The sequence below is a fragment of the Sceloporus occidentalis genome, unplaced genomic scaffold (assembly GCF_023333645.1).
Source record: "Sceloporus occidentalis isolate IW3139 unplaced genomic scaffold, rSceOcc1.0.p SCAF_3, whole genome shotgun sequence".
NCBI lineage: Eukaryota > Metazoa > Chordata > Lepidosauria > Squamata > Phrynosomatidae > Sceloporus > Sceloporus occidentalis.
In genome coordinates this window covers 130,211,862-130,225,689 of record NW_028316983.1, presented here as the reverse complement: position 1 = coordinate 130,225,689, position 13,828 = coordinate 130,211,862, and the positions used below count along the sequence as shown (strand labels likewise).

General features: G+C 40.6%; 1 protein-coding gene across 1 annotated transcript in view; it reads left to right on the top strand.

Moving 5' to 3' along the window:
* SLC4A9 (solute carrier family 4 member 9) overlaps nt 1-4,285 on the top strand; it is a 50,929-nt gene extending 46,644 nt beyond the window's left edge. The window contains exons 20-22 of the mRNA XM_089518760.1: nt 774-929; nt 2,157-2,261; nt 2,413-4,285. Coding sequence (XP_089374886.1) covers nt 774-929; nt 2,157-2,210 — 210 coding nt within the window. The 3' untranslated portion in view covers nt 2,211-2,261; nt 2,413-4,285. The remainder of the gene's footprint in view (nt 1-773; nt 930-2,156; nt 2,262-2,412) is intronic.
* Nucleotides 4,286-13,828: the final 9,543 nt, after the last annotated feature.

Below are 13,828 nucleotides of genomic sequence, written 5' to 3'. Positions count from 1 at the left end.
TCTCCCTGGTGTCCCAACTAACCAAGCCTGGAAGAGTGATGGGACGGAGAAGAAATCCTCACCCAAAGATTGTAAGAAGCTGGCCATATGGGGAAATATGAGCTTACAGATAGTCTGTATAGGGCTTTATAGGTCAAAACCAGCACTTTGAATTGTACTGGGAAACGGAGTGGTAGCCAGTGAACTTGGTTCAGGAAGGGAAAAAAACGTTATAGCATTAACATGTTGAATTGAGTCAGATGGCTCACTGATACCCAGTGCAGAAATTTCAAAACGTGTCTAACATGGTTGCTTCTCCTTTGTCCTGTCAGCACTTGCGCTGTAGCATTCTACATTTGTTGCAGCTTTTAGATGGTTACAAAGAGTGCGTTGCAATAGTCCAACTTGGAACTGTTCAGTCTTTATTTGATTGGCATCCCTTTTTAATTTGAATTTATGTGCCAAGACTGAGAGGTTCTAAAATCTAGGGCAACAAGGTCTAGCATGGTACATGGTCAGATCCCTGGATTTGTATTTCTATGGTGCAATCTGTTGCTGCCGGTGAGTAACTAAGAAAGGGGCAGGGATGTACACCCTACTGCAAATATAGGCCTCCCTCTCTTTGAAGGTGTAATTTTTTTAGGATTTTTTCCTTTCCCCTCTGTTTGTCTCAGTTTGTCCTGTTCATTTTCTTGAAACAAACTAACCTGGTTATCCCTTTGGAAACATTATGTAAATTATTAATCCTCCTGTTTTTCTTCCTAATTTTGTGTAATTTTGTTTTGGCTCACAAGTTGCTGGCTCTGGTGGGTGTTCGGAAAGTGATGGAATACATCTTCCCGCGACATTACCTGGCATGGTTGGATGATATTATGCCAGAGAAGGAGAGAAAAGAGGAAGAGGAAAAGCTGAAAAGGAAACAAGATCAGGATGACAGTGACAGCGAGGATGTGAGCATGATTCTGGGGGACAGAGAAGACTGGGGAGGGGGCTGCACTGGGTAAAAATTGCATGCTCTCCCCACCCCCAACCTCAATATGTCAATGTAAGTTAGCAAAGAAGGAAGAAATGTAACCTGACTGTATGCAAGGAAGGACTGGCCTAATCTCCTTGCTGCTGGTTTAGAGCAATTCATGAATACTAGTCCCTTTCTGAGAAGATCCCTTGGGAGGAGGATGGACAGTGAAGGAGCAGAGTAATTTTCTGGCATTTCATCTGTGAATTAATGCCACATTGCAAAGGTCTTGGGTTTGATATTGTGACTTAGGTAGACTTGGTAAGCATCAAACTGCAGAAACTCATCACCTGCCAGAGAAAGATATCTTACCTTGCACCCTCATGTAATGCTTTTGAGGACTGTGAGAGTGAGAGTTCCTTTTATATTTTGCCTTGCACTGCTAGTTCATTTTGCCATCTTCTCAAATGAGATTCCAGTGGTCCCAGAGTCTATTACCTTATAAATCATTGAACAAAGGACTTGAAAGCTATACTGTCACAAGATTTGACCACAAATCCTCTGAGAGGACTAGGTGGCAGAAATAAGCTATACATGTGCAGGATTTGCACATAAACGTGGATCAGCTTTGACCCTTAGGGGACTTGGTTTGTCGATGGGGCTGATCTTTTCCAGCCACAGGAAACAATGTTCTTTCACTCTTTAGTTTTACTCAGCAGTTCACTGAAAGCCAACATTGCTTTGAAATTCTAGAGTGTCACCTGGATCCCATTCTCTAGCCAACTTGGTGTTGCAGTTTGAGAGTTGTAATAGAACTCTGGAAGACCAGGGTCCAAATTCCTGCTAAGCCATGAAATCCACTGGGTGGCCTTCAGTAAGTTATACTGTCTCAGAGGAGGGCAAGGCCAAACTCCCTCTGAACAAATCTTGCCGAGAAAACTCTCTAATAGGGTTGTCTTAAGGTCACCATAAGTTAGAAATTACTTGAAGGCTCACAGAAACATCAAGAGATGAGGATAGGCAAGAAGACTTGGAACACCCCTAACCTATCTGAGAATTTGACCCTTGGTCCCCTTTGTCCACTGTGTCTCCTGTTGCTTTGTCCTTTTTAAAGTGGCACTTTAAGGACAGGGGAAAATAAACCCAAAGCCTGATCAAGTGTTTGCTGTATTTACTGTCATTTAATTAACTTCTTTTTTGACCTATGGCTTTTTTTTTCCAGTCTGAACTTATGTACCAAGAAAAAGGACCAGAAATCAACATCTCTGTGAACTAGAGGAATTGACATTCACCAGTGGACCAGGCAAAAAATAAATATGTCTAATATGTAAGTCTTTCTGTCCCCATCTCAGACCCCCCCCCCCCAACCCGGCAGTCAGTTAGGGACTACAGAGAGGATTGGCCTAGCCACAAAACTGGAGCAAAGTGATTTCACTTTCCATTGCAACCTGCATTTCCCATCTTATTTCTTTCCACAGTAGATCGGCTGAGAAGGGACAAGACAGAATGGCTGTATATTGCCTCTCAACTGGTAGTGCTGGGAGCCCCTGCCTGGAAGCACACTCCAGGACCCTACACACCCTCCAGTGGCAACTGCTGTTGCTGTTTCCAGAGTGAGGTGGTAAGACATGCAGGTTCCATCTTCGCTCGGTACTGCAGATACTGTAAAGTAGGGCTAAGGGCAGAAACAGAGGATAGAGTGCCCTCTCACTGCCATCTTGCATTGGAGCTCCTCATCAAAAACTCTGATTCTGCTGTCACCGTCATGAATGGACTGAGCACCATCCCTTCCTTGCACTATACCAGAAGCACAGGAACAGATGAGACAGAACCAGAATGGCCCCATGGGCTGCTTGTCATTCATCATCTCCACCACATCCGCCCTGATGCTACTCAATACTCATCTTCTGCCATCGATGTTTTCTGGTGTTGCAGTAATTCAGTTTGACTGTAAAGCACTGATGTACTTCTTATCTAATTCTGCTACAGATTAATGGGAACTTTCTGGAGTTTGCAGATATTTTGTGTAAAGCTGCTTTGCAGTAATTGAAACTGGATCCTAAACATCCATCCTCAAGACTAAGCCCCACTTATCTGAACTGTACTTCTACATCAGTGTGCACCTTTTGACTCTTGCACTGTTTTCTGTGTTAATTTAGAATTGTTCCTTATTGATTCTGTCCCCATATTTTGTTATTGTAAGTTGTCAGGATCCTGTTAGAATCCACAGTTCTCATTAATGGATGTCTTTAACTTTACTACCAGCAGATATGCATTATTTATAGGAAGTTTCCTCTTTGTTAAAAGCACCTTACCTCTCCTTGCTGCTGTTCACCTCCTTCCTCTCACTTACAAACACAATGAGCAGGAAGTCAAACATTTTATTAAATATTATCTAGTCTATTTCTGTGCACATCCATTTTACCTGCTTTTATTCAGCACAGTCCTATGATCCCTGGATTGGTATTCTTGAGGCTTTCAGATATATTGGGTCTCCCCTGCTGGGGGCTGAGAGAGAGAGATCCACCCTCAAAAGAGTTGGCCTCAGATCCTTTCACCCAGTTCCTGCAGGAACATCAGTAGTCCTTATCAGTCCAGCATCAAAAAGGAGGGAAAGGGGGGGACATTGTGAACAAATGGGGGTGCTGTCTGGGAGAGGCTTAGGATGCAAAGGCCCTATAAACATGCTGTTATACTGGCTGGGGACCCATGTCAGCCCTGGAGCTATTGTAAGAAATTTGTAAAAAGGGAATAAATACATCTGTGGAAGGTGAAAGAAGAAAAATGCCACTCTTCCTTCAGTTCTGTCCTGCCAGCATGAACCTAGCAGAGACCTTCAGGGCTCTCCAGGATAAGAGTGAGGTCTGCTTTGCCCACATTGAATTGCAAACATCTCTGTACAACTCAGATGCATTTTACATTTGATTTCATAAACATTATTTTGATTCATCCTCACAATTTGCAAAATATGTTAAAAGCCCCAAAAGTGTGTCCTTTGTTTAGAATTTGGATATGAGAGGTGGTGCAGCATATGAATTGTCATCACTGTGTATGAGACAAGGATTAGTAAGTGTGATTTTCTAATTTGCAGACAGAATTCCAAGCTGTTTCGTGTGAGTTGTTTCACAGGAAGGAGGCAGATTGTTCTGTGGAATATAGCCGACGCATGATAGGTCCAGCGTAAAGATGGAAATCTAACTAAAATGTTCCACAAAATTTTACATAGGCCCTCCTCTAAAGCATAGGCAGTCTCTCTCTTTCTCTACCTTCTGCTCTATATACTTTCCTAACATTACTATGCAACCATGGAAAGTCACAAGTTGCAAATTACTGCAGCATTTCTTTACGGAATAAAAAGGCATAAACTCAAATTCAAAAAAATAATAATGAATAATTAAACACATATATTGAGATTACAGGATGCAAAACATAAACATAATCAATAAAGGTAAGTTTAACAATATCTGGATCCTGCATTTAACATAATATGTAATACAAACGGTTCAGACAGAGTCCAGTTTTCAAAAAGAACATCCAATTTATCAAACTAAAAGCCCAGTTTTCCAGGATTTTTACAATTCTGGAATATGTTATTGCTTCTGTATTTCTTCAGAAGGCAAGGCGGAGATGGGCTTGAATAAACCGCAACCAAATTTGATTCTCCCACATAAACAAAATTCATATTCAAAATTCAAAGAAAATAGTTGAAATCAGGCTGTTCTTTTCAGGCAGTAATATTCCCATTCTCACAAAAAAAAAATGCTGTTATAACCTATTTTTTGGACCAAATGAGGCAACTTCAAAGAAAATGAGTGAGCAGATCACTATATATACATTAAGTACCCAATAGAGGTCAAGCAAGAAATGCTGAAGAAAGGCAATATGTAGAGTGTGTAGGAATCAAAGTAAGCAGCAAATGCTCAGAGTTTAGACACAAAATTTAACACAGCAACAACAAAAAATTTAAAAGAGAAATAAGACTAGTTCATTCTTTTTTCTACCATTAAAGAAACAAGATACTTTTTACATATGTCAACATGGTCATTTAATGGGAAAGAACTAGAATTTGTATCCATTTATTTGATATGACTCTGGAAAACCAAAAGGGACACACTCTGATATCAAGGCACAAAAATATTCAAAAACTGACAGAAAGGCAACCCCAGTTTGTCATTTAAGTCATTTAAATTTTAGTTTATGTATCCGAAATGCTTTTCTCCTAATCAAGGTATCACTTATTTAGCAAACTGTTGACATTCCTCTATTTCCTGTGCTAAATAAAATATTCCAAAATGAGTACTGTTGTTGCATTCATTTATTTATTCAATTCTATATATAGACATTAATGTCTCCTTAGCTAGCATGGTGGTTTGAGCATTGGACTGTGACTCTGGAGACCATGGTTCAAAACCTTTCTGAGCCATGGAAACCTACTGAGTGATCTTGGGTAAGCCACTCTCTCTCAGCCTCAAAGGAAGGCAAAAGTAAACCTCCTCTGAACAAATCTTGCCAAGAAACCCCCATGCTATGTTCATCTTAGGGTCACTATAAGTCAGAAATGAGGCAATAAGAAAACTGGACTAAACTACATACTACATATGTACCATGTAGGTAAGCCTCACCTTTTTGTTTTACACCAAGAAAGCATTTGGAGACCCATTCTGGATCAGGATTAACATGTACAGGTTGTGGAGGTTCAAACCTTAATTGCCCCTCCCCCCCATTATACTTGTCCCTCCATATTTGAGGCTTTGAGTTTTGCGGATCTGATTATTCACGGAGTTTATTAATATGTTGTCCCTAGGAATAATAATTTAATAATAATTTAATATTTTAATAGGAATATCTGGGTCCTCCAGAGCAACTCTATGGTCAACTTTAACCAAAAGTCACTCTTGTAGCTCCTCCAGCCCAATTCTATGGTCAATGTCTGGCAGATGTTGACCACAGAGTTGCACTGGAGATTTCCCAGGGAGGTGTTCTCTCAGGTAAAAACATAATGTTTTCATTATATGTGGTTTTTCCACATTTACAGGGATCCTGTGTCCCTAACCCCAGTAAATGTGGAAGGATGAGTGTATATGCAGATTGCATGCAGTTGCACAGTGACTCTGTTGTTGCCATCAAGTGGGCTGTGATTTATGGTGACCAAATGAAGGAAAAGTCTCCACAATAATCTGCCATCAACAGCCCTGCCCAAGTCATTTGATTGAGTTGATCCACCTGTAATGCTGTCTTCCTCTTTTCCTACTGCCTTTAATTTCACTGAGTGTTCTTTTCTTTTCTAATAAGTCATCTTATAATGGATCCAAAGTAAAATAGCCTCCATTCAGTTATTTTGGCTTCTAGAGAGAGTTTAGCTTTGATCTGCTCTGGAACCCATTTGATCCCACGATGGGATTACCTCTCCATGGTGATGGGAGTGACTGCAAAGATAATTCAAATAGTCTGGATAACCATAATTAATGATTAGATAATATATAGTTTGAGCCCATGTAGGTTTTATGTCCTGTCTACACTAGTGAATGTGACATAGTCCCATGAGCAGAAGAATAATTCATCCGAACAGCCTTCTATTTTCTTTGAATCTTTTTAAATAATTTAATTCAGGTTAAATTTAAATAGAACTTGTAAAAATGTCTCAAACTATTAGTGCTTTAGCTTAAATTTAGAGCTCAGGGGGGGGAAACTACATTCCTAAAATGACATGACTAAAAAGAGATTATTTTAATTTTTTTTAATTGGTGTAATTAGACATGTAAATGTTTTGTAAATTTTGTGGCCATGTAAAAATCCCTCCTACTTTTTTTCAAAATAGAAAGAAAAATATTTACTGATTCAATCACTTGTTACTTTAAGATCATTACATGTATTATGTATAACTTTAGAATAAAGTTATCATGTCTGGTATATTAAATATACAATTTATTCAGACTCTGACCATGATGGTCAACCATTAGTGGCATAATTTTCACGCTGATCCTAGCTATGCATGATTATTATCTAACGTTGTGAAAGGATTCTACATGGGCAGAAACGGATAGTAACCCAGCTCAGGAGTGTGCTGAAGAGCTGTCTAATGGAGACATGTGTCCTGAAAATTACAACATTCAGCACTGCAAAGGTAAAACAAGAAGATTCATTAAGGTTGGCCAAACAGAAGATTCTCCAAATAAAGGTTTACATTGTTACTGAAGGAACTTTGATGGCCCATGCTGAACAGGAATTGAGAAAGCCCTGCTCAATTGGTGATTATGCTCAAGGGAGTACAGTTTGCATCATAAATATGTTAAGTGCAGTCTCCATAGACAAAGTGCTTTCAAGTGAAAAAGTGAAACTAAGGGCCAAAACAGACCAGCAAAAAACACCAGCTTTGGGATGGTATTGGGGCATGGTGTGTACATGCTGCATTCCCTGACGCTGTCCCCAAGCCGGCATCACATCGCCCTGCTGACCACACAGCGAGCGGCGTCATGGTGTTTCTGCAGCACAGTGATTACATGCGCTGCGCCACACCACAGAAACACCAAAAAGCCGCTGCCACCATGGCACAGGTGCCTTTTCCCCAGCTGCTGCTTTTTGTGCTGGCAAAACACCGGGTTGAGGGTTTGGTGCAAGGTTGCTGCAGTGCTGCCACATGCAGTTCCGTGGCAGCCCCAATCCAGTGTTTTTGGGCAGTCTGTTTTGGCCATAACTGTTGAGAGAGGTGGACAACTGACTGCTAAAAAAATGGAAAATTAAATTAAGTGGCAGTTTGTACTGGAAATAATAGATTTGGCATCTTCAAGACTTAAACAATTAAAAGGTCTCTATGGAAGCCATATTTCAAAAAAGAGGAAATAAATATTGTCTCTAATGACAAATTTTAAGCAGAAAGTGATTTCTTTGACCTCATAAACATGGCCCCCAGAAAAACCTGCGAGCTGGGCTAGATAAAAACTGTGCTCATTAAATTCCAAGCCTCAGTATCTGAGATGTCTAGCCAGATTTTAGATTTGAATAAATGTGTAACAGAAAGTAATGGAAACTCAGAGGGAGTACAGACCAGCACTTTGTGCCAGCCTGTGGGCTGAGTCAGGGCTCAGCGTCCGCACACTGGATGCTGTGACTCCGCTTCCAGGGCACCATTTTGGCACACACCATGATGACGCCCCTCCAGTGCTGCATCCACATTGTGCAACCCCAAAGGGGCATCATAAAGCCGCACCGCTGCGGCCATGGAGCCTCTTGGAGGGCACAAAAAAGGAACCGCTTTTTGCGGCTCCTTTTTGTGCTCTACGGAGGCCAGATTGGGACTGTAGTGTGTGGCGGTCACGGTCCCTATCCAGCCAGTAAAGGGGCGTTTGTGATTTCTTTGACCCCATAAACATGGCCACCGGAAAGCCCCTTAGAGATGAAATTGGATTCTTTAAGATTAGAGATTAGTGGACAAATAAATAATTCTAAACAGCTGCTGAAAAACAGTTCAAAAAGATCACGGTGTCAGTCCAGAATCTCACAACCATTACATACAAACATGAGCAAGAGATCTCTGATGATACAAAGGAATATGATACAAAACTCTGTTTATGCACAGAGGAAAAGATTTCCAAGGGATGTGAAAATTTGTTTCACACAAAAATATTAAGAGCATGCTTTAAGATTAATAGATAGAGATATTTATAGCCAAACTCTAGAGATCATACTTTCCCCCCACGTCATCATACATACTTTTGTAGAATAGATATGCTTTGGATTTTTAAGAATATGGTGAACTTAATAAAGAGTATTAACATTTTTACTACAAAAATTATTTCAGACCATAATCCTATCAAGATATTCCTGAAAACAGAGCAAACACAGTTTAAAATGAGACTTAATAAACATTTCTTTTTGAAGGATGTATTACAACAATTTTTTTAACTATCTGTGGTTGTGGTTTTTAGTAATTTCAGTAGCATTATTTAGCTGGATCTGTGACCGTGGAATAGTAATATTTTGTTGTTCTTTTTTCTCTTCAGTCAACAAGTGATTCAGTCAGTGTGCTGCCACTGGGATTAACAAACATGATTCAGAATCAAGACCAGGAATCACAATGATCTTGTACGGTACATAATATGTAGCTTAAAAAATTCCTGTTACACAACAGAAATAATTTGTGGGCAGAATATGTATGAACCTCTTGTTGTAAACATTATATTCAGTATTCTTAATGACCATTTCCATAATCCATTTTTTCCAGTGGAGGGAGGGGAGGGAAACAAAGGCTCCAGGGGGGAGAAAGTATTCCAGCCTAATATTTCATTTTTTTCTCCAAGGCTCCACTTCTCTAAGTGGTATAACAGGAAAGTTGGGCCACAATGAGGTTGTCCATGGTGGCTCTAGTTTCACTTGCTCAGTATGTCACTAGGCAGAGTCCTTAGAAAAGTGTAATAGTACCATTATGGTGATGTATACCTACAGCAGAGCTCAAAATTGTTGTTGCAGTCTTTGACCTCTTCAGATTTTTACTTTTTCAGGCCAAAAAGCAAGGCCAAATTTCCTCACCTAAAAGCCTCCAGGAGCAATAGTTCTTCATATAAAGAGAATGTGTGACCCCCGGGCTGTTAACATTAAAACCCACTCATTTTTCAAAAACAGAAGTGTTTCTTTTTTTTCATTTGATGGCTTTTTGATTATTTGTGCGACCCCTTGAGTGTTCTGGGTTCATAAAATTAGCCCAAACCACCACAGTGGCCCAACGCAGTCTAGAGAGATATCACATCTGTACTTTTAAAGAAAACAAGATTTTCAGTATGAGTGAGAAAGGACCAAGGGAGGAACATATGACATCTCTTTGAAGACAATGCCTGGTTCCTGGTTCCTTTTTTAAAAATTGCAAATAAAGCATAACTATTCCACACTAAAAACCTAGTTTGGAAGCACGGCAAATCTGAAAAAAATATCAGATGTTTCATAGCCTAGGCTTCTGGCCCATATGAGAAATTAATTAATTAATTAATTAATTTGTCATGTGCCTTCATAGAATCATAGAATCATAGAACTGTAGAGTTGGAAGAGACTGCAAGGGCCATCCAGTCCAACCCCCTGCCATGCAGGAAATCACAGTCAAAGCATCCTCGATAGATAGCCATCCAGCCTCTAAGGAAGGAGACTCCACTACACTCCGAGGGAGTTTGTTCCACTGTCAAACAGCCCTTACTGTCAGGAAGTTCCTCCTAATGTTGAGGTGGAATCCCTTTTCATGGAGCTTGCATTCTTTGTTCCATGTTCTAGTCTCTGGAGCAGCAGAAAACAAGCTTGCTCCATCCTCAACATGACATCCCTTCAAATATTTAAATAGGGCTATCATATCACCTCTTAACCTTCTCTTCTCCAGGCTAAACATCCCCAGCTCCCTGAGTCATTCCTCATAGGGCATGGTTTCCAGACCTTTCACCATTTTAGTCACCCTCCTTTGGACACACTCCAGTTTCTCAATGTCCTTTTTTAATTGTGGTGCCCAGAACTGGGCACAGTATTCCAGGTGGGGCCTGACCAAAGCATAATAGAGTGGCACTATTACTTCCTTTGATCTAGACACTACTATTGATGCAGCCTAGAATCGCATTGGTCTTGTTAGCTGCCGCATTGCACTGTTGACTCATATTCAACTTATGGTCTTCAAATCATTTTTGACTTATGGCAACCCTAAGGTGAACCTATTATGGGGCTTTCTTGGCTAGATTTGTTCAGAGGGGTTTTCCCCTGCCTTCCTCTGAGGCTGAGAGAGTGTGACTTCCCCAAGGCCACCGAGTGGGTTTCCATGGCTGAGCAGGAATTTTAACCCTGGTCTTCCAGAGTCCTAGTATAACACTCAAACCACTGCAATTACATTTATATTCCACCTTTCCCCCAATAATATTAGGGTAGTACTGTAAGTGCAGCTTTCCTTTTCCCCACTTTATCTTCTCAAGTACTTTTGGATATGTACTTAGAGGTGGGAGACAGCCAACAGCCCAGGATCACCCATTTCATGGCTCAATGCGGACTAAAAAGGGTTGGACAACTGTGAATCTTAGGCCTGTTACAGACTGCCAAAATAAAGCTGCTTCGGGTCTCTTTGGAGGTATGCTGTTTAAATGATGCATGCATCCTAAGAATCCGGAAGCTGCACCAAAGCTGCACTCCAGTGTTTAGGAATGGAGTGTGGCTTTGGCGCGACCTCTGGACTCTTAGGACCCATGCATCATTTAAATAGCACACCTCCAAAGAGACCCGAAGCAGCTTTATTTTGGCAGTCTGTAACAGGCCTTAGGGCCCATACAAACAGGCCAAAATAAAGCTACTCTGGTTCATGCTGTTTGGAGGTATGCTGTTTAAATGATCCTAAGAGGCCAGAAGCTGCACCAAAACCGTGCTCCAGTCCTAAGGACTGGAGAGCAGCTTTGATGCAGCTTTTGGCCTCTTAAGATGCGTTTGTCATTTAAACAGCATACCTCCAAAGTGACCGGAAGCAGCTTTATTTTAGCCTGTCTGTACGGGCCCTTAGTTTACACCTCTCATGATCCCTCACCACTGGCTAGGGTAAATGGGTGTCATAGGAAAAACAAAATCTGGATGGCTAAAAAAGCACTCCTATGGATCTGCCAAATCCCATGCTAAAACCTGATCAGTACATTTTTCTGTGTGGTGTTGAAACATCATGGCTTTTCTGTGTGGTGTTGAAACATCATGGCGGTAAACATCATAACGTTCTAAAGTAAACATTGTAACTGTTTTGACAGCTGTAAGAATATCTCGTTTACAGACCTTTACAGGAATTGGTGTGTCTTGACCTACTTGTTTGTCAAATGGAGGCATTCCGTCCCAAGAGGTCCTACTTAGAGACCCTACTCAAAGTTCACCTGTCAAATGAAGGAAAGCATGCGAACATCAGGGAATGGGCCATTCTGGCAGTGGCACCTAGTTACAGAATAGCCTTTCCAGAGAGATATTGGTGCCTACCGTGTTGGTGCCAGCCCTACCTCCTAAGAAGGTATTCCACAGTCAAGGTGTTTCACAGTCAAGTTGCCATCCCAGAGAATATCCCTTGTCATTGCCTAACACAGTGTTGCCAATAAGCCTCGAAGATGTTCCCTGGAATGTTTTCCAAAATCCAAAAATCCCCGGAATTCCCCAATATTTACCTGAATATTCAGTCAAAATCCCCAGAAAGAAATTAATTAAATTATCCGGATTCTGGGGAATTCCCTGGAAATTGGCAACACTACTCCTAAAGTAGGAATAGGTAGGGCTTTGAGGTCAGTGGGCCAGTGAATCCACTCTGGATGTTGATTGAACTTCAAAAGAGCTATCCAAGCTAATGAAGCTATTTGGAGAATAGTGTTCTGCACATTGGATAACACCCTTATTGGTCATGCTAAAACCTGACTTGATACACTGCTCCACTGGCACCAAAGCCATCAGCTGTCATTGCCAAACTTGCCACAAGCTTCCCTTGGTAATCTTAAGGCACATGTGTGGGTAGAGGTGCTCCTATGTATAGTTGGATCCCAAACCATTTAGGGCTTTGAAGTAAGCACCGACACCTTGAGAAATAAACTCAAACTAGAAGCAGGATGAAGTAGAATGCCTTCTGCATAATCTGATTCTTTTGGTCTGTATCAGTTAAAATTCTGGGAACAGTTTTGGAACACTTAAAGTGTTTGGGTAATCTCTAAAGGGGCCTCATTTACAATATATTATAGTAGGCCAAACAGGAAGGAACCAAGTCTTTCTCCTGCTGAATTATAAGTTTATTTCTCTAAGAGGCATATGCTGAGAGATAGAAACGGAAGATGTAGCATAGTTGGCCCTCCATATCCACAGATTTTTTTATCCATGGATTTGAGCATTCACGGTTTGAAAATATTCTTAAAATTATAAATTCCAAAAGGCAATCATTGCCATTTTATATAAGGGAAACCATTTTACTCTGATATTGTGTTTAATGGGACTTGAGCATCCATGGTCCTGGAACCAAACCTCAGTGGATAATGAGGGCTCATTGTATCTTCAATGTTGGCATAATAGTTTTGGAATTCAAAGGCCATTTGAACTTTCAAAATACCACTGAGAAAGGATGCATTCAGAAAACATACTGCAGAAGGCTTGGCAAGATCAGGAAGACAAATACAACAAACTGTAGTCATGTGATATATGGCACAGATAGTATGAGATCAGTACAAGATGACATCATATATCAAATCCAGGGAGACCAAAGAGAGACAAAGTTAAGACCACATCGCCACCACCATCATAATACAAGCAGAAACAGGGGAGAAAAAAATATTCTCTCTCTTCACGGTACATAAAACATCTTACATTAATGGGTGGGATGTACATATTTTAATGAATAAACAAATATACCAGACATCTACTGTCTTGTCAAACACAGAATGTTTGATCATGGAAGGAATGAAAAAGCAGTACTTAGTAAGGAAGGGAGTGTTCACACTGTCTTTGAGATGATTCCTTTTGTTATATGTGTAGTAGTGAAGAGTCTTATTTTAATATACATAGTGTGCCATGAAGACATTCCCTTTGTTCATTCCTCTGCTAATTCAGTTGTTTCTCTTTTTAGTCTTCCTTTATAATTTCTTTGTTCAAGGACAGTGACCTGGAAATCCCTTATTGTATGTCCAGGAAATGTTCTGCAACTGATTTTTGGGTATTGCCACTTCTAATGCCAGATTTGTGCCCATTTATCTTGCTTAGAGACTCTGCTGTTGCCCCTTGTAGAGTGTAGAGGGGCATTGCTGGCATAGGATGGCATGTGTCACATTGGAGAAGAGCAAGTAAATGCATCTCTGATGTTGTTGGTTATGTTGATGGCCCCTATAATATTGCTCTTAGGGTAGATGTGAGCACAAAGTTGGATCTCGGTTTGTGACA